This window comes from Silurus aristotelis (assembly GCF_946808225.1).
Source record: "Silurus aristotelis genome assembly, chromosome: 7".
In the NCBI taxonomy this organism is placed as follows: domain Eukaryota; kingdom Metazoa; phylum Chordata; class Actinopteri; order Siluriformes; family Siluridae; genus Silurus; species Silurus aristotelis.
This window is the reverse complement of record NC_139580.1, coordinates 16,056,404-16,083,051: the sequence shown is the minus strand read 5'-3', so window position 1 is coordinate 16,083,051 and position 26,648 is coordinate 16,056,404. Positions and strand designations below refer to the sequence as shown.

General features: G+C 36.7%; 1 protein-coding gene across 1 annotated transcript; it reads left to right on the top strand.

Moving 5' to 3' along the window:
* The first annotated feature begins 826 nt into the window (after positions 1-826).
* pamr1b (peptidase domain containing associated with muscle regeneration 1b) lies at positions 827-26,296 on the top strand. The gene is made up of 14 exons (XM_083547559.1): positions 827-1,128; positions 7,933-8,109; positions 10,428-10,553; positions 10,727-10,841; positions 14,768-14,985; positions 15,375-15,482; positions 20,239-20,409; positions 20,702-20,890; positions 21,924-22,832; positions 22,916-23,101; positions 23,269-23,335; positions 23,836-24,068; positions 24,507-24,856; positions 25,234-26,296. The coding sequence occupies exons 1-14, from the start codon at positions 1,002-1,004 to the stop codon at positions 25,792-25,794; spliced, it is 3,537 nt and encodes a 1,178-aa protein (XP_083403685.1). The 5' UTR covers positions 827-1,001; the 3' UTR covers positions 25,795-26,296.
* The last annotated feature ends 352 nt before the right edge of the window (positions 26,297-26,648 follow it).

Here is a 26,648-nt window from a genome sequence, read left to right as displayed (position 1 = left end):
ACATTAATGCAATTGTGTCAGGAATATATATTTAAAGTCTCCATTACCCTGATTATAATAACGAACATAACAGCAACAAGATAACTTAATAGCAAATTTGGGGTCTTAGTTGGGGCCTCTTATTTAGCTAGCTCATGTAAATTCATGAAATTATAGCTACATAGATAGCTATTTAACATTTCTAGCTCTCTTTGCTAACTGAGTCTTTAGTTTAACCGGCATACAGTTTTCCAGGGTTACATGTATTATAATTAATAATTCATGTACAATAAATTAGAAATCTATTGTGATTTTATCATGCTAGAAAAATAACTGTTATGCTGAAAAATGTACCCAGCTACTTTAACAAGAGCAAATTCATTTCAGTACCTTTCATCCATGATCATTTGTTAAAGCTTTGCGTTAATCACTGATGCCATTCAATACACTTTTATAGCTACTTAAAAGTATATTCCATTCAGACTACCTCAGCTTGGCACAAAGAACAGGAAGAGTTGATACGGTAGGTTCAGTAATATGAGAGAGACTTTAGTTAAATGTGTGGAAGTCTATGTGTGAAATCTTTCATCTCTATTGATGTTCCCCAGTCAGAATCACACAAGTGGTGTTTTTTTGGACGTCTGTTCCATGTTCAGAGCAGATTGTGCGGCCAAGGTGAAACCTGAAGCCAGGATAAATAGAAAGAAATAGGAAGACAGTGATACAGAGGGAAAGAAAATTAAAGATAGAAATAAAGGGAAAAATATTAAAGTGAAAATGAAAGAGTGAGAGGGAGAGAGACAAACAATAGAAAGACAGACAGAGCTGGAGGAGGAGAATGAGAATGTGAGTGCCAAAGAAAGAAAGTGAAGAGTGCCGGTTTTCGGGGGGAAGAGAGAGGAAGAGAGAGAGAGGGAGAGAGAGAGAGAGAGAGCGCGTGTGTAAGAGGGAGGGAATGAAAGAGTGAGGGGTGATGTCAAACCAGCTGAGCTCAGAAAGTAAACAGCGCTCCAGAGAGCAGCATGCCTTCAGCGGCACGGCTGCAGAGGCAGAGCCAGCGGCAATGCTGCATGCTCCCTCACACCTTTCTGCTCTTCATCCTTCTTCTCATCTTAATCCTGGTCCCTGCAGGGATGACATGGCCATATGGTAAGTGTCTCATATCTATCTATTTCAGTTCTCTCTATGACCAACATTTAACAAGAATCTCTACATTGATCTTTTGTTCTCTTAAAGGCAACATTTCTTTACCTCCTTTCTCTTTATTTTCGTTTCTTTCTTTAAAATGGTCTGTATGACTTGTGTTCTAGATAACTTGTGTATGGACAATGTTGCTGTTGTGGTTCTCTTTGTTTTTGCACTTCAGCATGCTTTAAATCATTTCTCTTAGTCACACTTCAACAGTTAGGACACATTGGAAAGCCAGTGGAAAATATTTATGCAAGACTGTTCAGGATGTTCCTAACAACAACAAAGAAATCAAGTCACAAGACACCTCAAATCACTCTTCAGGAATCCTGGGCAACTCCCCATAAGTCTGATCATGTTTTGAAGGGATCACCCCTCTGTTAAATTGTGTTAGTTGTTATTAGGCATTGAGTTCTCTTGTGGTCACCCAAAGCATGTTTGTGTTTTGGATAACTAAAGTATCAGATGCCAAAATGTGAAGAATTTCCCCCTACATACCGATGCTGATTGTGAAACAAAACAAAACAAAAGATGAATCCGACTGTTGATTCTGTCTGAATCTATTACTCAATAACAGTTGAATAGAATGTGTTGGAAATAATTACACGGGTGAAAGAAAAAGCAATTAGTGTCTTGAATAATCATTCTTTCAAATGAGAAAAACTAGTTGTGATAATAGGGTCAAGAATTAAGCAACTTGGCTGGAAGGAAAAATAAGAGAGAAGTTGCTGCAAATGGCACTGAGTCAGTCACCAGGTTAGAGGTGAACTCAACAATGATGCCTCATCAAGATCATGAATCATCTCCAGCTTTTTGGGTGAGATCAAGTCTGGAAAATGCATTTGTGTTACAGTCTCAGAACAGAACCTCCTTTAGTAATCTAAACATATTTTCCTTCAGAACTTGTTTCAGGGATAAAACTAAACCTTGTAATCAGGGACAACTGAATGTCGACTGAAAGTTGTTTTTTAATCATGGTCAATTCTGCATAAAGTAAAAATTGTCAATAGTTATGGTGGACAGTGGATTATTACAGTAGCATTCCAGGCAAGTCCACTATCTTAACTTTAGAATTGAGGTTGTGAAAAAGGCTCCTGCTTGACTTCAGGTGTGCTCCTATTGTAACAAGTTTTAAATCAATAATAAACCATTCATTTACAAATTAATTTCATCTGTATATTTGTGTTATGTACCATATATTACTTCTTGGATCTCTTTGAGTTTATTTATTTCTGTATAATTGTATTTTATATACTCTTACCTTTGTACAGATGTTTGGTCATCTTTCATTGTTTTAAATGAATTTTAAGTGAAATTGATTGTACAAAAATTCTTAGTGGAACAAAACACACTTGAAAAAAGTTTAGTTCATCTGAAAGTTATGCCTTACCTCACATGTTAATGCATAAAGGACCTGGTGAAGGAGACACCGTGGACACATTCATTTTGTTTGCAATTTCCTTTGGAAACAGAAGCGTTTACTTATCCAGAGATATCTAAGTTTTAAAATGAACAGTGTTTGTACGTGTGTGTGTGTGTGTGTGTGTGTGTGTGTGTGTGTGTGTGTGTGTGTGTGTGTGTGTGTGCTTGCACAAACCCTGAGGATTTTCCTTTTCCATGCCTGCTAAATCACTCAGGCATCATTTAATCACTAGTACAGCTGTAGCAGAGAGTAGCGTGCAGTGCTACAGTCGGTTTTTTTTCCACACTCTGCGTCAAAACAAATACAGTTCACTGGCACAGCGACTGTCTGTTTTCTCTCAAAGGTTCTTCCTTTTTCTTTCATTTTCTCTAATGAATTTAAATCTTCTCCCTATGACATTCTACCCTTGCTTCTATGAAACTAAAATACTCATGCTTTGAACCACAACCGAAACCAAACATATGAAATCAACCAGATTTAACCGAATTTACTTGATTCTCTTCTCCAATTTACAAATGACTACTAACATACTGAAGGCACTTTTTATTGTTTAAGATACAAGAGTTTAAGGGATAGCATGAGCTTGGTGAACACTCATATAGTTTTCCATGGCAGTTAAACACGCTTGGAGAACTGCCCTATTCTTTTTCCGTAAACAGATAAAAGCCTGTGAGATCAGGGGCAAATTATGCTCACTAGTACTCCTGTTATCAGATAGCTAGTGCATTACTGGTAGTTAATCCTGCTCTCTTCCAAAATTTTAAACAATTGCAACACTCAGGATCGCTAAATCATCCAACTTTTTATAACATTAGTAAGGCGGGAGGTAAATCATTATTGATGACATAAGCAAAGTACAGTATGCACTTTGTTACCACAAATTGAGCTTACTCTGTGAACTGCAGATCCAGAATTCAGCACCATCTGTGACTGTCTGCTCATGTTTTGGCAGACATTAGCCTCATCAGCTGTAGTTCCTTGCTTAGTTTTGGGAATCATCCTGTAACAATTGGAGCAGTGAGAGCAGCCAGCAAACCAATAGAGAAAAGATGAGATGAGACGACGGCAGCTGCATGCCCTGGATGGCTCCAGTGTAAAATCAGAGCTTAGCTACAAACAAACATTTGGTCTCGGTGTCAAGTGAAGCATTGCATGTGGCTTCCTTATTGTCTACACTTAACAAGCATATTAACTTTAGACCATGCCAATATACTCATGCAAAATAATTATTATTCTAAAGAATCAGCATTATTTAAGTCCAGTTTCTGTTAAATACTTTATACAGTTATATAATACAATTCACTGCTAAACTCTTTTTCTTGATTAACTTGAAAGCATATTCTGTTCAGTGTTTTAATATGTTGCAAATGGGAGATGACCACAGGAGTATTTTTAGCTTTGTGATGAATAAGCAAGTTCAAATTCCTGCAGCAGTCCTCAGCCCATCAGACACAGACTGAACAACGTTCTACTGTAGTTCAGGCCTATAGGGGGGTAAAGGTTTTATAGATTAGCTGGGGTCACAGTTAACTAACAAGTCCTGAAAAAACCTGGAGGAGATTTCAGAGGCCTTTGTTCCCAGTGATACTATCAGACTCTGCATTCACTTCAAAACAGATCTAAAACCACAAATCTACATGCTGTAATTCATACAGGCTGTCTTTAAATCAGCTGTCCATGTGAGCATAGAACAAGTCTGTACAGAGGCACTGGGAGAAGTTGCTGTTGCTTTGGGTATAATATAGAAAATGCTTCTGGAAGGCAGTTACTTGGGCAGTGTCTTAGAAGACCTTTGGCCTGTGAAGCGGAAGAGGATCTTTCTTGGTTTTGTGAGTTTGGAAGCTATTTAGAGGGATATTTTTGTTTTTCCGATGCTTCTACAGATGCTGGACAGAGCTAAGCAGTGCACATCTGGAAAGGAAAAAGTAGATAGCAATTATACAATCCAATAAAGATAAAAGCAAGATTTGCTTGAATGCACTGGAATCTAAAAACCTGGAATGCATACTGTAAAACAGAGAACATTTAGGTTGTCTTGGCATATAATAAAGAAATGGACTGTGGCGAGAGAGAGAGAGAGAGAGAGAGAGAGAGAGAGAGAGAGAGAGAGAGAGAGAAAGAGAGAAAGAGAGAGAGAGAGAGAAAAGAGGAAGAAAAAGGAGAAAAAAATATATAAGGCTTGGATGAAACACAATGAGCCAAAGCCAAAAAAGTCTATAAAATGTAGTAAACAAAGTCTATAAAATGTTTTTTTAAATGCTCAGTGTTGTGTAAGCTGTATTTATGTTCGACTATATTAAATATTTTATTTTTATTTTTTTTGCGGGGTTTGTTTTTTCCCCAAAGTATTTCCAACCATTTTTTCCTAAAACCCTTCGCCCATTATGTGGTCAAATAATGCTTTTACCCAAAAATATCTAATTAGATACACACACACACACACACACACACACACACACACACACACACACACACACACACACACACACATTTGCACAAAGGCACACATAGACTCTCTGCTTGTAAAATACAGCAGCAGTTTTTAACTCTGTAATCTGGATGCAATTTGCAGGTGTTGAGATGCCTGCATGAAGATGTGCCTGCTGGCCTAAATATTAACCATTACATTATAAAATGTAAACCTGCTTTCATATAATGGATGGTAGTGTTTCAGAGAAACATGCATGATTTTAAGATCAGAAGTTCCATATGTTCCATATGTTATATAGGTTATATATGTTGACTTTTCCAGCCATAATATATGTGGTTCTTCCTCAGACTGTTACCACAAAACGGGAGGCAACCATTATTTAGGATGTCTTTGAATGCGGCAGCATTAACTTTTTCCTTTATATAAAATAGGAGACCCAAACCTGCTCCGGCATGTACACTAAGCATGCTCCATTCAGATAGGGCATACATGGTTCGAAGTAGAAGATCTTGAGTGGCATGCTATACAGCTCTGATCTCAACACTATTGATCACGTTTGGGATGAATTGGAATGCTGACTGCAAACCAGGCCTGCTCACCCTACATCAGTATTTTACAGAATAGTACAAGACCTTACTAATGGCCTTTTTGCGTTATAAGCGCAAATCCACACATTTCGAAATCTAGTGGAACATTTTTCTAGAAAAGTAGAAGTCATTATAACAGCAAATGGAAACTAAATGTGGAATGGGGTGCTCAAAGAACACATGCAAATTTTATGCTCAGGTGTCCACCAACTTTTGTCCACATATTGTAAGTTGTGATATACATATATTGTAAGTTGTGATATACATATATTGTAAGTTGTGATATACAGGCTTAAAAAGAAAAGACTTAAGTGTCTTCAGTTGATATGTGATAAATGGCTGAAGGCAGTCATAACATACTATATGAATGATTAGTGTGCTCAATCAATAAAGCATGGGGGTTTTTTTATTTATGTCCTCAACTTTGTAAGTCTTAACGTTATTCTGTAAAGAAAATTGTACATAAGAGGCTATAAAGGACACACAAACCCATTGTGTGCATTAAAAAGCATCTTGATTACACAAGCATAACACCCCACAGCACTTGCACTATATTAAATGCAAACAGACATAGTAAATATCAGGTCTGATGATATTTGAATGGTCTTAATACAGTATATACTTATTAGGCTTTTTAGTTAACATAAAATTATAGAGCTATTATTTACATCATTATTTATTACAGAATTGTACTGATTACAGAAGACATGTGGCCCATAACGACATGTTGTTTTCCTTTGTTGTTTGACCCCACAAATTTAAGCTGCAACTGTTAAGACTGACTTAAGCCCATAACCCTCTATGCTTCAGGGGTTTTGGTAATATAGCTCACCCCACCCAGCTTCCTAACATGCCTGAATTGGAGTCAAAAGATTTCTCTGTAATGTACTATATATATATATATATATATATATATATATATATATATATATATATATATATATATATATATATATTAAAGGCTATCTTTCTGTTTATATAGGGTTTCACCACTTCTTTTGACTTTAATAAAATTTTATATATGTCTACATTTTATTTGATGTAATGTATGTGGTGAAAGCCTTACAAGTCCCTTGATGATTTTAACATGGGCAGGGTCCCCTCTTTGTTTCGGTTTGTTCTTTAATAGCCTGTGCTTCATTTCTTTGCAAAACTGTGATTACTGACGTCTGAGTCATGATGGACTGCTAGCAATGTTTGTATCTAAAGTTGGCTAGCTTTTCTCTCCCTTACACAAAAATAACATGACACCATGGAGTCAGTTCAGCTGAATGGCCACATTGCACAAGCATAAGCCGTGATGAATCATAATTTGTCTGTTCGCCAGAAGGAGATTTCACAGTTTGTACCACAACAACAATAACAACAAAGTACGAGGACGTTGCCATTAGAGATATGGAGCACGTGAACAGTGAGCTGAGTGAACTGCAAATCAGAGCTTCTGTTTTTCTCTGTTTTCTCATTCCATGGCTGAGTTTCCACTTTTCAGCTGAGGGCATTTAAACTCCAGGTTACATAACGCAGGCCGTGTGCTTCAGCAACTGAAATACCCCGTTTTACTTTGACAAACAGAAAAAAGAACACGGCCCAAAAGATTAGAAGTTTTAGAGTTTTAAGTTTTTTTTTGATTAAAGTTTGATTTAATTAATTATTAGAAAAGCAATTCTTGGAATAAGATGGGTTTTTTTTTTTTGTTTTGAGGTTATTCCTCGAAAAATGCCTGACATGCATGATAAGCTGGGAAGAGAGAAGTGTGTTCCCAGGAACTATGACTTTGTGGTTGTTAAACTGCACATACTCATACACACACACACACCCACACCCACACACACACACACACACACACACACACACACACACACACACACACACACATGCACACAAAGAGTTTGTACATATGCACACAGGTCAAAACAGTCAAATATTTTATATAAACACATTTATAGTCACTCGCATAAGGGAATTATACAAGGACATCCTAAATCACTGGATTTTGTTAACTAATATAGACACAGATGGGTCTCTTTCTGGGATAAATCACCAACTTCAAATGGCCACTCATAAAATACAAGTTATTATCCTGCTCTAAATCAATCCTGCAATGTTTACAGTTTGGTTACACTAGAAACGTGCTTTGCATCAGTGATGTCATGTTTAAAATATTGACATGCGGTCTTACATGTCTAATAGTAAGGAAAACCTGGAGTCTCAATGTGAGTAGAAAAACAGCTCCACCCCAGTGCCATTAATGTTTAAGCTCATCAAATCTTCACAAATGTATTAAATAGAGAAATGTTAACACATTAATTTATTTTGTCTTTTAGACTACAGATATCTCTATAACTTTTGCCCTGGGCCAGAGTGGAATGTAATGTGTAGAGGATGCTGCGAATACGATGTGATCCGATGTAAATGCCCTCTACAGGGTACACAAGTGGGATATGCGGTTCCATGCTGCAGGAACGCTCGCCATGAATGTGATCCCTGCATCATTCATCCAGGTAACTTCACATACACACACCCACCCACACACCCACCCACCCACACACACACACACACACACACACACACACACACACACACACACACACAAACATTTGATATTCAGGAGTCACACAAATGCATGTTTTTTAATATATATACCCTTTGTATATAAGAGCAGCTCTTGACAGCAGTCAAGTCGAATTGTAGGAAACGTCCTTGTATTTTTACATACTTTAAGCCAGGAATTAACATATTTTAAGGGTTGTTATTTCAATAATAACAACAGATTAATTATTTCTGTTTTCTCTAAAGAATACCTTTTGTTCAACATTTATAGAAGCAGGCTCCATGTGCTGTAACTTTAAAACTGTGACTGTGTAATTTTCTAACTCAAAGAAAGTTCTCAAGATGGAATGCTTTACGGTTTTGCGGTTCTTTGCAAAACATGACGAGTTGTGTTTTTGTCTTAATAACTTCAAGAGAAAGAGAAAAAAATGAGGCTGGTAACTGTTAATAGCTGTTATAAAGAACGCGATAATAGAAAGTAGCTTGTTTTGTGAACATTCCCACACTATAAATAGATAAAAAGAAATGAGATTTAAGGCTTTAATACTTAAAATTGTAATTATTGCAAATTGCGGTTGTAGAAGCAAAATTAAAGCTTCATGGCCTGCTGCTATAGTGGAATAAACAACTAGGCCGCATTACAGAACACCATCTTTGATTATTTTTACCAAATTGTTTTTTACTTATACCACAGTGCTGTTGAATTCTTTAGCCTAATTGGTCAGATGGTATTGCTTCACTTTTTATACAACCAGCTCTAACGGTGGTTCTGGCTCCAAGTCAAACCACAGGGTTTATATCATTGCATTTGTTTTACTACATTACAGATTCTATAGTAAGGGCTAATTCACAGAAACTTTTATGGCAGACACTTTGCAAAAAAATCTAATCTAGTCTGATTCAAAATGTTGATAGGGTGATATAATTGGAAACTAACTTCTTCCACAGTATCCCATAGCATTTCATGTGACTATATTGGATATAGATGAGCGGTATGACCTGTCGTTTAAATTGCTGAGAAATTGTTGTTATATAAAAAGAACAAAATGCTTTGGGACATGCTGCTATTGAATCAACTCGGGTGGTAAAAGACTTCTGCTTTATGTTGGCACACATCACCCCAATCTGCCATTATTTACTTTTTAACAACACAGCACTTTTATGTTTTATTGAGCTAATGCATTACAACTGAGACAATGAATACATAAAAGAAATCACATAACTTTTTCTGCCTTTGACATCAGGATATTTGTTACACCCCAGAGTCTTCTTCTAAACCCCCATTGGACCTCACTATGTGAACTTCATAAATGGTGCATCTCTGAAAATTCTCATTTCATTGCCCTTTGTCTAATAATGTCTATAGTATTTCATAAGATATTTGATTTGGCAGTTAAACCTCAACTAAACTGTTATGACCGTGTGGAACTGGAGGTAAAGAAAACATTTCGGGTCATTAGGTAAAGAAAAATTGATTGGGATGGCTCTGTATGGGATCTTGTTTTGTTTCTGCTTGTTTTTGGTCTTTTACACACGGAGGGTGTATAAAGGAAAAAAATCTTCAGTTTAATGTGTGTGTGTGTGTGTGTGTGTGTGTGTGTGTGTGTGTGTGTGTGTGTGTGTGTGTGTGTAAGAGAATGAGTGGGTGTGTTCACAAATACCAGATGTTCATAGTTAGAATCATACCTAGGCAACAGTTTTACTGCCAAAATTTTAAGAAAGAAGTCTTAAAAAAAAATAGCCTCATAAAGTAAGGACTCTGACTAAGCAGTGACGTAGTCACAGAGCTTCTGATAATGTTCACACAGTTTTGTATCTTCCACTTTAATGTTTCTTACTTCATATGTATACCTCATTCCCACTGACAGGATTTCTCCAGAGCTTTGTGAGCATGTCTATTTAAAGAGGTTCCTTCTCAGTTAGCTCTATTGTAATGTCTTTAACAGCTTATGTATGCCTGCACACATGGGGAAGCCTGTAAGCCTTACAGTTTTGACAGTCTAACTACAAAGCTATTTGGTAACTCAGCTTTTCTCCATGCCTTACAGTGTAAGGTCATCTGTGAGTGGACCCTACAGGTTAATCAGCCTTTCACTATAGAACTCTTAGTGAAATCACAAAGCTATTTGGTAACTCAGCTTTTCTCCATGCCTTACAGTGTAAGGCATGGAGAAAAGCTGAGTTACCAAAAATCTTTGTGATTTCACAAATATTGAACAGTCAAACATCAACAACGGACTTTTTTGAGTGATTTGTCCTCTTGTCAAAGGTTGCAGCATTTTTGAAAACTGCAAGCGCTGCAATAACGGGACATGGGGGCCAAGGGATGACTTCTTCATCAAGGGCCAATACTGTGCCGAGTGCCGACCTGGGTGGTCTGGTGGTGACTGTTTGAGTAAGTTCTTCTCACAACCATCACATATCTTTCAATTTCAATCAAACTTTATGTCAGTTGACAGTTAAAAGACAAAGATTGCATATTGACTGCAAACCTAGCAAATGAAAATGCAAATAATGATGAATTACTGCATAAATAAATTGATGGATATGTATATGTACACATTGTAGCATGTGGTGGTGTAATAAGGAAGAGGCAAGGACATCTGGTTTTGGAAAGTTACCCCACTAATGCCCGCTGTGAGTGGACCCTACAAGTTAATCAGCCGTTCACTATAGAACTCAGGTAGGCATCTGTCTTCTGACACACACTGCTCCTGTATAAAACATTTCTGTTTCTTGATACAATCTTATAAATGCACAGCCTTTATATGGACTGTCAAGTTCACTTTATCCTGTATATCTTCATATATTAAAACAATTATAATTATATCGTATATAATATTATAAATATTATTATTTTAATAATTGTAAATCCATGTATATATAACAATAACAGAAACATGCTACTGACATTTCCATTACAGGAAATCAGAATGGCTTTAGCTCTTAAAAAAAATTATCCTAAAAATCAATTGTCAACAACACATCTATTTCTGAATCATTTCAATTTCCAGTCATTTGTCTGGATCTTTTTGTTGACTTAATGTTCATGTTGACTTAATGTTGTTCGATGTTCTAGCTTTACAATGCTTTAAATTTGATTACTTCACAAGCTGTCTCTGTGTCTCTCAATAAACTGCCATCAATAGGTTATTTCTTGTCAGGTAATGTGTTGACCTCTGTCCAGTATGCAAGCCTGCATAATAATTCACTGGAAAATGCATTGGCTCAGATTCTGCATCACTCATTTTAAGATTTGACTCGTTCAAACTCATCCACTTTCTGTTTAATAACTTAGATTTTTGTGCAAAGGTGTGTGCTTGACAGGAGCTTAAATTCAGCATCTGCAAAATATTAAAATAATATTTTTGGCAGCGAAAACCAATATCTCTAAACCTCTGAAATGGTAAATGTATTTTAATATACAGTAAAACCCCGTTGTACGAGCATAATTCGTTCTTGAAAATTGCTCGTGTGTGAATGTAAAAGTGATTTAATTCGTTCTGAGACCTCATTCGATCGCTTATTTCTGCACTTAAAAAGTATTTGTAGCCTATTTTAACAAACAAATACACCGCAAATGACCGTAATGTAAACATAATTTAACACTTACTCATGTGGTAGAGGTTGATTGCGAGTGTGAGACGCGCACCACGCTCATAACCTCCTTGGTTTTAATGGTAATTCTATTTAATTCTATGTAATTCTATTTACTTTTGTTTTCACAGCACCATCACTGATTTTTCAAGATTTCTAGTCAAATAAAAATATAAAACTAAAATAAATTAAGTTTTGGCTGCACTGAACAACGAGAGCAACCGAATGATGCGTCATCAAATAAGCGACTGATGCGACGTGCCTTCGAAATTTGCTCGTGAAACAGGGTAAAATTTTGCGAGCGAGTTTGCTCTTGTCTCCGTTTGCTCGTACTATAGGTTGCTCATACAACGGGGTTTTACTGTATTAAAAAATTACATTTGCTTTATAAAAAATGTTTAGCCTTTAATTTTTTCATGTGCTTAGCGTGTGCTACATTAAGACACAGAACCATTAGATCCTTTTGCCCTCTTTTGACTTTTTAGACCAGAGGTCAACAGTTAGTTTTGACATGGGGCCAAGTTCCCTGTGTCTAACCTAATTCCTCTTTTGATAGAGAGAAAGAGAAAGAGAGAGAGAGAGAGAGAGAGAGAGAGAGAGAGAGAGAGAGAGAGAGAATCAACATTTACTATTTATTAGATTATTATTTTATTTTTTTTATGCACAGAATTTGATATTTAGCCTCAGACATTTAGTGTTAGAAATACAGCCAAACTTAACATGTAATTTACTGTGACATGAGTTTCTTTTATATATGAGATTATTCTTTACAGATATCAGTTTCAAGATAAAATTTTAGCTGTGTTTACTTATTATTTATTTTTTGGAATTGTCCAATATAAACCACAATTGTGAAGATGAGACTCGTTATTACATCAGCACCATGATAAATACACACACAGGCCAAAAGGTTTTCATGTCACTCACGACAAGCCTTCCCAAGAACAACAAAACAATGATGGATTTCACAACAGTCACTGAGCAGCCTGTAAATGGAAACAGGGTCTTTTATCTACATGATGTAATTCTGGCAGTGATTATTCTGGTTAATGGAAAGTTATGACTACTGGCATGCTAAGTCTTGCTGGCTGGGCACATTGAGCATTTACCACGGCTGGTTATGTCAGATCCCTACAACGATAATGACTAATGAGTAGAAAAATATGTCTGGGCATTTAAGCACTATTCCATCTGCAGAAGCGTCCACCAAATTCAAATGTTCTGACCTAATTGTGTCATTCTCCCAGCTGTGTTCCTTTAACCAAGTTAAGAGCATAGGGTAATTTCAGGTTGTTCTCTACACTATGATCTCTTTTATTCTGTTTTCCTGTCTGCTTCTAAGCCAAGTCATTCTTGTGTACATCCAGTTCCATCTCACATACACAATTTTCTTGAAATTCTTTCGTTAGAAAAGTAATTGCTTAGACAAAATAATACAATAATATATTGACCACCTACATATATCATTCACAAAGTACAGAAATTGTTTATGGTCTGACATTCAAGCATGATGTCCTTGTGTCCTTGTAGCTTTAGCAACTTTTAAATGATACTTTAATCTGAGTTTTCTACAGTGCTCTAAATATGTGTGGTGAATTCTTGACAGTTGTGTACAACCACATCCTATAATGATCTATATGGATTTTAAAAAGGCCAATTACAAGAAGGCTAAAGCACCGACCTCTCTTTGTACAGAGTTTTTCTGTATTGCTAGAGACAGTCAGTGGGAAGTACCACTTGCCCAGAAAGCAATTAAACACTTGAAACAGGACCCGGCATATGAAGGCTCATTTACCACTCCCTAGAACAGAGTGTAACAGATTCAGTTGCAAAGAAGGTCAGTGCACTTTAATCACACTTGGATGTCTACCTGTGTGTAGATTTTTCGTGAGTGGTATGCTTTTATTCATTCAATTATTGTCATATATTATAGATTACCTGCCGAAATAATGATATCAACTGCAAATAGAAAACAAAAAGCTTTCATAAACTATGTTTCTCTTTTGTGTGTATCTCAAACAGATGTAAAGTTCTAGAAAAAAATCTTTCCACTTTAACTGTTGCACATAGGTATCACATTTTACGCTCTTGTATCTGATGTTAAACTGAATTAATTACGCTTATATTCACTATGACCTATACATAGCTATTCAAAAGCTTGATCATGGTTTTGTTAAACTGTTCTAATTTCTTTAATATCATATTAGGAAGATTATCTTTGAGGTACCTAAATAATATTTGAACTTCAAAACACAACTCTTTTCAAGCAGGTTCATTTCCGGATACAATCATACACAAAGTTGCTAAATTGTTGGTTATTGCATTTTTAGTTGTTGTACTTTTGACCAATTGTCCCATTAGCAGCAAACTGAAACAACTGTAGCCTTGTTCCCTGACATCACTAAAATTACAGGTTCTCAGTACAACCATGATCTCAACTTGAAATTGTGAATTAATAGCCATTTCTCAACTTTAATGTCTCCTACATATTTGGTAAAAGTATAAAAACACATAAACTCAAGACTCATGTAGGCTAGTGTGACTTTGGGACAGTGTTTTTACGAAACTATGGAAATAAAATGCACCATTCTCACCTCTCATAAAATACGGAACTGGAAAAAATATGAGAAACGGCTCTTGGTGCACTTAACACTAACTAGGATGGTAGCTCAATCTTAGCCTTTATAGGACATAAAAAAAAGAGAGAGAGAACACAAGCCTTTGAAAAAAGCGTGTAAGTACTCCAGGAAAACATTGCAGGGTATGCTTGATTTCAATTAGTTAAACAGCAATTTCCATGGAACCAAAGTGAGTTCATATGGACTAATGACTTGCAGGAAGGACCTTGTAGGATTCTCTGTGATTCAAGTGACTAAACACAACAGCAATTTAACATAATTCAAGGTTTCTAAAGAAAGGGCCTTTTAAATGCAGTTTAAGATCTTATTAAACAACCACTGCCTGATTTTATGTCTCTCTCTCTCTCTCTCTCTCTCTCTCTCTCCGAGACAGGTTTATGATGCTGAGTCTGGAATTTGACCATAGTTGTCGCTATGACTATGTAGAAGTCAGAGATGGTGAAAGTATAAACTCTCGAGTGATCGGACGATTCTGTGGAAATGAACGGCCTCCTCCAATCTATAGCACTGGCAATTTCCTGCACATACTTTTTGTTTCTGATGGCTACAAAAACTTTGATGGCTTGTTTGCTATCTTTCAGGAGAACTCAGGTAAGACAAAGTGTAATTGCAATACACTTAAGCTTGTACAGTGTGGTTTCTATATATATATATATATATATATATATATATATATATATATATATATATATATATATATATATATGGGGGGTATATAAGGGGTTTGTTTAGTCTCCGCCTCACACTCACGAGTGCATTTATTATCATTAAACTTAAAAACATACACAACAATGGCAGGGGTATAAAAAAGAAACTAGAATTAGTGCACAATATTATTATACAGAGTTATACAATATATATATATCAGCTAAAGCAACAAAACGTTTTACAAAAATAATTTCATTTCTAAACATAATTAAAAAATCTAATCCATGTGTATTTGTGGTTTTACTTTCCTTTACAATTAAAAAACTGTGCAGCGTGCACCTCCTTCCCCTGTCTGCATGATGGTACGTGTATATTGGACTCTTCTCACTCCTATCATTGTGCTTGTCTGGCTGGTTACACAGGCAGGAGATGTGAACAAGGTAAGTGACCCAAACATTACCTCTATAGATAATGTGATCTCCAGAATTATGGTGTTCTTGGGAAAGAAGGATAAAGAAAAATCATGAAAGAAGTATTAAGTGGAATTTAATCCTTAGTATATGTATGCTTATATATTTTACTTGTCATGTAGGTAGATGTTGTATGTATTAGTTTGGCCATAACCAATTTACCGTATTTTCCGGACTATAAGCCGCTACTTTTTTTCCACGCTTTGAACCCTGCGGCTTAAACAACGAAGTGGCTAATTTATGGATTTTTCCTGGGTTTTTCCCGGTTTCACAAACTTCAAGCCAAAAAACTGAGCGACATAACATTAGACCAATAACATTTCCGAACGGAAACGAAAAAAACGCACCTCACCTGTGTTCTGAGCTGCACGGCATCGGGAGAAAAAACTTTCACGGGTGCCGCATGACGATGCCAAAAGAAAAACTCCGGAGAGAAATAGTTGTGAAAGGAATAAGGAAGACAGTGAACAATGACTTTCTTGGTAGGCTACTGTTTAGATACAAGTCGTTGTAACGCGTTGAGTCTGGGTGAAGGGAGAGCTCACTAAAACTCCAGTTGCAACAGAAATCAGAAAGCACAGACAGGTTTCCAAAACTCGTGCTTTTTTATTTTTCTTGGCAACAGCGTTACGGGTTAGTCAAAGAAACTTAGAAATGAGCATCAGAAAATAATAAGGACATATTCCTCGGTCTTGCACACATGCAGTAATACCGGAAAAAATGCGGCGGCATGCTATTCCCAAAATGCCGCTCTGCTCTTAAAGGAGCCACAACATATTTCACCCGTTACACCGTGTAACAGACACTGTCTTTCATTAAAGCCTGTGTAAAGTTCATTAATTTCAGTGTAGACACCTGCGGCTTATAGACAGGTGAGGTGCAGCTTAATTTATGTTTAAAATAAAAATCTTTGTCAAATTCAGTGGCTTATATATGGGTGCGCTTAAAAGTTACGGCAATTATGTTAGGTAGAAATTGTACTAACTAATACACGCCACAGTCAGAGGTTCCTTCCTGTAGAATCTACTTTTCAGATTACCTGGGAGGTTTTCAGTGTTGAGTGTTTAGATCAAAAAACAAGGAAGACAAAATCTTGATATTGAGATCAATTATGCATGTTCCTGTAAATCTACATATTGTTTGAAATCATTGTCCCGCTGGAAGATTTAAACATGAACCAGAGACAGACAAATAAGCTTCATGACACAAATACAGATCTTTCACTACACTTAAAATGAGTGATTCTTTTTTTAATATTCCAATGCTCCTTGAGTGTCATTTTCTAAATCTGACTATTGAACCTTGTTCCAGTAGTGTTTAGATAACCCAGCGCACTTATGTTTTTTGTTTCTTCTGGCATGCCTTCCAAATTGTTTGTTGGCATGGAAGTAGCATCTAATTGTTTACCCCAAAATGCTTCTAACGTCTGCAAATCTCTAACAATGAAGCTCAAAAAAAGATTGCCTCTCTAACCATCGAATTCACTGTATGTTAGGGCAAAATACACTTGCATAGTTTTCTGTGGCTTATTATAGCTTCTCTTGCCCAAACTGTGGATACAGACATCTTCAGGCATGTAGCAGATGTTATAGTCATGTTCTGATTTATGGCAGTTAACAGACAGTTGTGTCATTTCATTTATGTATTCTCTAATATTCTCTTTGTTGATGAATGACTAAGTGGAATTTGGCCGCTATTTTACCTGATATTTATAACCCAGTGAAACAGAAGACAATGGATAAGTCTTCCTAAAAACTCACTTGAACTTGAACTTGAACTTGAACTTGAACTTTGATATATATAGTGTGTGTGTGTCTGTGTGTTTTTTTTATTACCCTTTTTAACAGACATTCAAATCCTAATTAACAGACATTTTATTATAATTGTCATAATGTTGCGACCAAACATATACATACCGATCTATAAATATATATAGAATGTATACCACAGTAGTAGTCTGTTTGTAAAAAAAAAATAAAAATTACTGGTCTTATTTTATTTAACCTCAGAATAGGTAAACCTAAATGTTTATTATGGGTTTAATAAGGTTTAATGAAGTGGGAAAAGAATTCATTTATTTTATTGGAACAATTTGGGATGATTGTTAAAAGCCAAAATGTTTATCACTCTAATTACTCACTTGTGGCACAGCACAAATTTTTGTTTCATTGTGAATTGAGTCTTTACCATCCAATTTCACCTGCCTTTAATAAAACACTCATTGACTCGCGTCTTCATGATCTGACAGTGAACAGTTAATAAGATTCATAAAGATTTAGGTCTTCTGGTCTTTAGCAATAATGCTGACTATATTGCAAAAATTTTACCATAAAGACACCGGATGTGGTCAACCAACTTTATATATAATTTTCATTGATCTTTTATATATGTTACATTGCAGTAGAAAATTAAAGATCAATAGTAAATTGCCTTTGCATCAGTGTACCTTGTGTACACAATGTGTTTTTGTGTGAGCCAATAAAAAAGCCACTGTGACTTTTGTGGACCATCTTCAAACTTCTCCTAAAACTTTCCTCTCCTTCCATCTCTCTCCTATGGTAGTGTGTTTGAATGCCACCACATGTTTCCATTTCCTTGCTATTACAATACCCACAGCTCCTGTGAATTCTGAATGGCCAATGAAAATGTTTCTGCCCATACCCCCCCCCCCCCCCCCCAACCTTATTTTGGGCATGGTGGGTTCATTTTCTTGCCCAAATGTGATGCTGTAAAGCTAATAGTGAAACACACTGTTTCTTTAATATGAGCCAACTTTTTCTGTCCTCGTAAAAAGCTGTAGTACGAATTACATACCACTTTGTGACTACATACATATATCTTCATTTCTCATGAGAAATATACAGTGCACTAAACAACCGGTTAAACATCAAGCACCATTTTAAAACTACACTGCTGTCTGGAAAACATATGGGTTTAAACTTGTGCTTCAATAGCATCCTCACTGTAGAAAAGCTTCATGATGTCTGGTTTGGCTATGATTCAGGTCAAGCATGTGACTATTACAAATTTGACATTATGTGAAGGCATACACATTTACATGATTTCACAGACACAATCAGATTTGACTTGCTGCATATCAAGTAAATATGCAGCTCTGAACATTTCTGGAAATCAGTGCCTGCATTGTTTGGAGGGTGAGAAGGAAGGTCTTAAGGCTATTGTTCAGGTCGTGGCTGGGTTTGGGTTTGGATTTGGACTGTGTACTGTGGTTAGGATGACTTTCATTTTATCACCTCACCACAACAGCAACTTTGCAGAGCATTTCAAGGGTGGGTTATTTTCTGGCTGGCCTGGCTTATGCACTTTCCAAACTGGATATCCAATTGCATTTTTCCTCAATTGAAAGGATGAGAAGAAGGAAAGAGAAGATCATGGAGAGAGTGAGCTGAACTAAGGGAGGTCTCCATTTATGCTGTAAATGTTAGGATTAAATATTACATCTGGAACAAGTGTCGAGGTACAAAAAAAGCATGGCAAAATAACTACTTTGATCAGGAGCCAGTATTACAGTTATTTATCTCTACAGATTATGTTTGTTTAGATGGCTAAAGCATTGTTGTAGGAATTACCTAATTTCATTCCATCCTGTAAATCTCATTCTCTTATAAAGCCACAATAACCGCACATTAAAGATTGAATTATCCCTGCAGAATACAGCTGTTTCTGTCCTCATTCTTCACAACTTCTCAATGCTTTCCAAATGAAATATTTGTGTCATACTGTAATTATCATGAAATCTTAGTCATCATCAGTTTTTGTTAGCTAAGGACTCAGTTAAACAATTATACCTTTATTAAACATTCAGTAACCAAATTGTAGTTTTGATTTGTGTGAGCCATGAAAGGAATTATAAGAACATAACATGGTGTTTTTGGCCTTTAAAGTTTGAAAGGTGTGATTTATAAGCATTTGTAGAAGTCTTTCTTTCTTACACACACACACACACACACACACACACACACACACACACACACACGCACACACACACACACACACACACACACACACACACACACACACAACAAACACACACACACACACACACACACACACACACACACACACACACAATGACAGGGGGGAGTTCATTATAAAAAATGATGTTCCGCTAATAGAAAACTCACCAGAGAACATTCTGACCAGGCTGAAGGCTGAACAGATGATTGAAAATCCAGTGTGTGTTGTTTTCTCTGCACATGCAGGTCACAAGTGTAGGCTGATCAGAACTGAGACACAGCCAAGCTGCACTGCTTAACTGAGCAATTTATTAACCAGAAATGAATATATATTTATGCAATTGAGTTATGGTAGGCCAAAGAAGGCATTTGGTAATTTTCAATGTAATCTCTTTATCGTGACTGAAAAAAGGGAAATACATACCAGAAAGTAATGTCTAAATCAAAAAGCAAAGTTCGATGAACTGTATGAAAGCATGAAAATGACAAGAGACTCCTGTTTATTCAGTAGTTGCTCTGCACACAGTTTCCAGAGAAACAGGATGTTTTGATCAAGAGTTCACGACTTTTCTCATTTCTCACAAAATTAGTTTTCTGCAAGCTCAAACCTTTGACATTTTGGGATCTCATTGTTTGTTTATCATCATTATTTATTTATTTCTATATGCACAAGTTGTCTGGCAAGATAACTCACCTTTCATATATTATGATATATAATGGTGACTGAAGATATGTGTCTCATCTCACAGTGTTGGAGTGTAAGAAGCCTGCACCACCAGACCATGGTACTGTAGAGAGTTTGGACGTGAGGGTTGGTGGTCAGGCTGTATTTCGCTGTGATCTTGGTTTCACGCTTAAAGGTTTCCATATGGCCACCTGTCTGCTGGATGGCTCATGGAGCACACCACTGCCATATTGCGGTAAGCAGCTGGTAGGACAGAACACAATGCAGAAACTACTGGATGTATAATTATGGCAAATCGTATACATGGTGAAAATATAGAGTATGCACTAATAAATGAAAAATCAGAGCTGGTCCATTCATTTGGTATCTTATTACATTGTACAACAAGTTGTAGAGAATGTGTATTTAGCAAGTGTGATAACATTTAACTTTATACTGACTTTTGATTTTCTTTGATTACAGGCAAGGAGACTTTTTTGTACTTGTTTTTTTATAATCATGTGTGTTTTTATATCTGTTATTTGAAGTGCCTGAAAAGATCTGTGGAATCCCTCCTAAACCAGCACATGGAGACCATTTCCTTGTCTACGGTCCGAATGATGTGCTCATTGCACTGCAGTATCTCTGCTTTAGACCATACACACTGGTTGGAAATCCTCAAAGAACCTGCTTGGGCAACAACACATGGAGTGGAACAGCACCCACCTGTGTCAAAGGTACAATTTCTTCATAGACTAAAACTAATAGGTTAATAATTGGTTTAATATGTCACATTTACAACATAGAACAATAAAATGTTATAGTTAGTTTATTACTCTTGTTATGATGTCAGGCCAGTAATGTAAGAGACTACAATCAATGCAGGATGTTTATGTATTTAAAGGGCTTAAACATTTTATCTTTAATTTTATTGGTCTTTATGGGCTGTTATCAGACTTGGCTACAAATGTAAGAATGTTTTACTTTCAAACATTATACATATTAAAAAAAATAAATACAGGTCAATTGTTGCATTAATAGTCCTGCATATAATTAATACATTAATCCAAAATGAGGTTTGTTTTAAAAATATGGTTTTCACAGTCCCTTAAGCTTGAATGAAGGCCTTTTTTTGCTGTGTTTAAAAGATAATACAAATATTTGTTTATTAATTCAGTGTACTCTTGTAGTGTAAAGAAAGAGCATATGACACCTACAGATTTTTAAAGCATAGTTTATCAATGAAAAAATATATATATTCTCAAGATTACTAACAAACAGTGACAACATTTAAGTAGCTGTTTCCCCCATTGTCCTTTCCACCGGTGTTGAATCTGCACTGCAATCGGTTGTATGATCACATAATGACTAGGGTCACATTTATATATTCAATATATTGGCTTTAAATGTAATTTACTGCATTGTTTTATATTTACATCCTTTTCTGTGTGACATAAAGTGAGTATAGAATATGGGCCAGACTTATATAATAATGATTCACACTCTATCAAAAATAACATAAGAACAAATTTAATTGTGTAAAAAGAAATCTAATAATTAAGTAATATTTAATCATAATATTTATATAAGTTGTAATATTAAGTTTGTAGTTACATTTGAAGTCCAATACCAATGTGAATAAAAAATATAAAATTCCCACATGTTTACGTGAACTCTGAATACAGCCCTATGCTAGTGATTTATATCTTGTTAATGGGCCAAAGACATATCAGGGTAACCTTTTCTCAATAATATTTTAATCTCTTTCAGAGGGACTTATGCCTCTACCAGATAAAGAACAGGACATAATAAAAGGTTCAGATATTGGAAAAGACAAACACACTGACTTTATTGATAAGACTGTAATAGAGAAAGAGAAGACTCCAGACAAAACAGTTAGCCTGGAAAAAACGATCAGTGGGAAAGACAAGACTGGATTAGACATGGACAGTGGTAAAAGCCAAGAGGTGGAGAAAGGCATAGGGAAGGATCCAGGCAAAGACTTTGGGAAGGAAAAACCTACAGTTGGAATCAAGGACAAAATTAATGACAAAGATTCTGAAGATAGCATGAACAAAGTACGGAAAAAAGACTCAGACAATGGGAAAATCGTTCACTACTTGGACAAAGATGGAGATTTGGACAGTGCAGAAAAAGTTGTAATAGACCCAACTAATGACTTGGACATGAACATTGTAGACATTGTGCTAATTGATGACAAAAGCACTATTAAAGAGACCAACATGCACAAGGCTACTGAAACAGATAACAGAGAAACAGCAACCGAAATCCCACAGTACACAATAGTTAGCCTGAGAAAAGATGAGAAAGAGGAGAATGTCCCTTATAAAATAGACACTTCAAGCACAGGCAACAACACTGAGCCAGTAGATAGCAACGATATAGAGGAAAGCTTGCAGGCATTGCTCCCAAAAGAAAACCCAAAGATTCAACCACAAGCCCATGAAGATAACAGCACAGTGAGAGCCATTATACCAACACAGATCCCTGACACTGAGAAGATTACGACTGGGCAGACAGAGCAAGATGTGGACCACAAAAAAACAACAGGATCAGACGCAGAGAGTCCAATCAAAGAAAAGCCTACAGATATGGAACCGAGAGCTGAAATGGAAAGTCATCACATTGAGAAAGGAGTGGAAAATCTCAGCATCATTGGTAATCTTTCATGTTCAATCACTTACAACATAAAAAATACATTGAATGTGCAGTCATGTCATCGTTTTTCCTCATTCTTTCAGAGGCTGAGGGCAGGAAGTGTCCCCCTCCCCCTCGGCTATACCATGGCTTTTATGAGTGGGTATCTGGTGAAGATCCAGAGACGGTGGAGTTCTCCTGCAACCACTCGTATGCTCTGAGTGGCAGTGCTCGCAGGACCTGCCAGCCTAATGGCACTTGGAGCGACATACAGCCCATCTGTGTGCGGGGTATGAGCTGGCTCTGTCCCTTTCTGCCAGATTGAAACCTGGCCCACTTAGATTTAGAGGAGATAACTGTCTGTCTGTTGCTGATGCAAATTCAAAGCACTTTTTGTGTGCCATATCAACCAACTCAGATAGGATTATATAACATATTATTGTGTTTGTATGTGCAGCCTGCCGGGAGCCCAAAGTGTCAGTACTGGTGAGACAGAAAGTTTTGCCCCCACAAGTCCCATTCAGGTAAAAACTCAGACTTTCTCTGACTCATGTAGATCTAAAGAATGATGAATTTAAAGAAAAGCCATGCTCTCTTATGCTGTGTGGGATATTTAGTTGCCATGGTTTGTGTTCACTTGTTCTGACTGGTCACCACAATACAATGGGTGTGGTCTCTTCCAGGATGAATCAACTCCATCTATAGAAGACAACTAACTTCTGTAGAACTCATAACACAAAGCATTCTCTATTCTGTGGGCTTTGAGGGTGGCCCATGATTTTAAGATCATTTTGTTTTTGTTTTTCTTCATTTATTTCCCATTCACATGCTAATCATTTGTAAAGATATGCTTTTAACATAACTATGTAGTAAATTTAGCCAATGATTCTTTGAGTGATGATCAGTACAGTTACATTTCATTCATAGACCTCCATTAATTAAGCACATCCCTCATTAATAAATGTAGTTAGCTATGTAAGAAGAAAGTCTGAAAATGATTTTTTTTTTTTTTTTTTTTTTGCAGAAAAACACCCGTGCATAAGTTTTACTCTGCCTCAGGCTTGACAAAACTCTTCAGTCCAGTGAGTCCAACTAAAGGACCCCCAACTTTGCCTCCACTTTCACAGGGTTTCCACCACCTTTACACACACATTGAATATGGGTGCACCTCACCCTACTACCACCACACTGGCAGCACCCGAAGAACCTGCCTTAAGACAGGCAAATGGAGTGGACGCCATGTCTCCTGTTCACCAGGTAAGGGAGCAGGATATAATTCAAAACACAGGAATGACTCTTGGCTAAATGTACACTCAACACATTGTTTATTTAGTATGTTTCTAGATATTTTAATGTTTAAATGTTATTGAATAATGAACAACTATAAAAATCTGAACATAAGAGCCAAACCTTTTGCTGACTGGAAAAAATAGAAAAATAGGAAAACTTACAGGACATGAAACCCTTTGAGGGAACGTCATATGCAAGCAAAACATGACACACACCCATCCCTTTAGTAAAGCCCACACATATGGGAAAACACAGGAAAAGAGAAACAGACAGAGACCTTTGGGCAAAGAGCAAGTTAGCTCACCTACATAAAAGCGTTTATTGCATGACTACTAATTTTTCACCTGTAATTCATTCCTCTGTCCTAATTAAATATTTCTTTTTTTTGCACTCGCTGTATGCCAGTATGTGGCAAGTTGCCAAACTTTGATCCACAGCATCCAGCAGACTCTCACTGGCCGTGGTTGGTTGCTATCTACCGAAGGTCTGGCCAAGATCATGGAGAAAAAATAGGGAAAGCGACTAGCCTGGAGAAAGACGAAGGGCTGATGTTTAAGGAAGATGATATATCTTTAGAGAACTGGCAGCTGGTTTGTAGTGGAGCTCTGCTTAACCAGCGCAGCATAGTGGTGGCTGCCCACTGCGTCACTGATCTTGGGAAAGTCTATCCACTGGACGTGTCGAAAATACGGGTGGTGCTGGGAAAACATTACCGCAGTGACCTGCACCAGACTAAGGGCTTGCAGCACCTCAGGGTGAGAAATACACTAAGAGTTTGTGGGATGGGGTGAAAATGGGTACTGTTATTGACCTTGAAAAAATTTTTTACTTTATTACTTTCTTAATTGCATTGAGAAAGTAATAAAGCATTGCATTGTCCCAAGAATTTGGAGGGGCTTTTGTGTCTGGTTCTAAAAATTTTACATATATTTCAAAATGTATGATATACAAGATTAGATGGGAAAAAATGTAAAGGAAATAAATCCTTAAATGTTAATGCAAATGTAAAAACAATAGCGCTGTAAAAAATAGTCTGTGTGATTGCTGTTAGTCTGTTGTACTGTTGTTTAACATTTTGGTTTCTAAAAGTTTCTTTTTTTTATTTATCTTTAATTTATCTTTAATTTCCTAGGTGTCCTCGATCACTGTACACCCTAATTATGACCCTCTAGTACTAGACTCTGACCTGGCTATCCTCAAACTGCTGGATAAAGCTCGTATTGCTGAACATATCCTGCCCATCTGCCTCCCAACCCCCCACAATGCAGAGAAAGAGACTCTCCCCAAACAAGCCATAGTGACGGGCTGGTCCCTCATTCCTGACGTCAGTGCTGGGGAGAGCGAGAGGGCACGTGTGGGCACAGTGATGCTGGGTGATGTGGTGCACTGTGAGCAACAGTATGCCCAATATGGCCTTCCCATCAGTGTTTCTGAGAACATGTTGTGTGGGCGCCTTGGTCCTGGCGTTAGTCCCTCTAACATTTGTCCAGCTGAGACTGGTGGGGTCTTGATTGCACCACCTACTTCTTCTCCTGACCTTGCTTCTTCACTGTTACCATACCCAATGCATGAATGGAAGCTCCTGGGATTGGTCAGTTTCGGGTATGACTCTCTTGACTGCAACCCAGAACTGTATACTGTCTACACAGACATCTCCAACTTTCTTGACTTTTTTGAGAGCAATATGAAGTAATAAATTATGAGCAAATTAATTCCTCTTTCAACCAATGCCTCTTCTGTTCTGCCCTAATAATCCTTTCATTTGTAGCTTGGTATAAAGGCTGAACTAACACTGGACTATGCTGCCATGAGAAACAGTGGTAGTTAAGAAGGGAATTTACGCTATGCTGAACTAGGAGCAGCTTCTTCCAGTTTTATAATTTGCTTAAAAGAGTAGCAAAGGGACCATAAACTCGCCTTAAAATATCATCAAAACTAAACTTCTGTGAACACTGAACCCTTCGCTTAACCACACATGGTTCCTCAGGTAATCGGGTGCTGTATATTTGACCAGAGAACCAAATCTCCTGATATATTTCATACCAGTGATATTTGATTTTCTGAATATTGGTTATGTACATATAGTGTAATGTATTATTCAACGACTGTAAACATGACAGACATGATGTATATATAGTGTAAAATTGATTGTGAACTTATTGCCTTTTAAATAAAACAATTTAGTGTTTGTTTTATGAAGGAATCTATTTGGATTGTTTTATGTTTTTGTGGTCTATGAAAGAGAAACATGAGGGTGTATGTTAAACATATTTAACCACCAGACTAAACCTCTAAAACCACATACAATTGTATTGAGTGGTGTTTGCTTACTTTTCATTTATTTACTTTCAAACTTGAAAGAAAATTCTTTCTATTTAAAATATTGTCCAATTTGAAAATATTTAGAAGGGAATGGTTTAGTGGTGGCCTACATGTCCAAACAAAAATTGAACCAAAACAAAACATGTCAAGGAAATATATTACACTGAACCCAAGTCTTTAAACAACAGTAAGCACCAAAGGCCAAAAACAAACCAAAATATGACA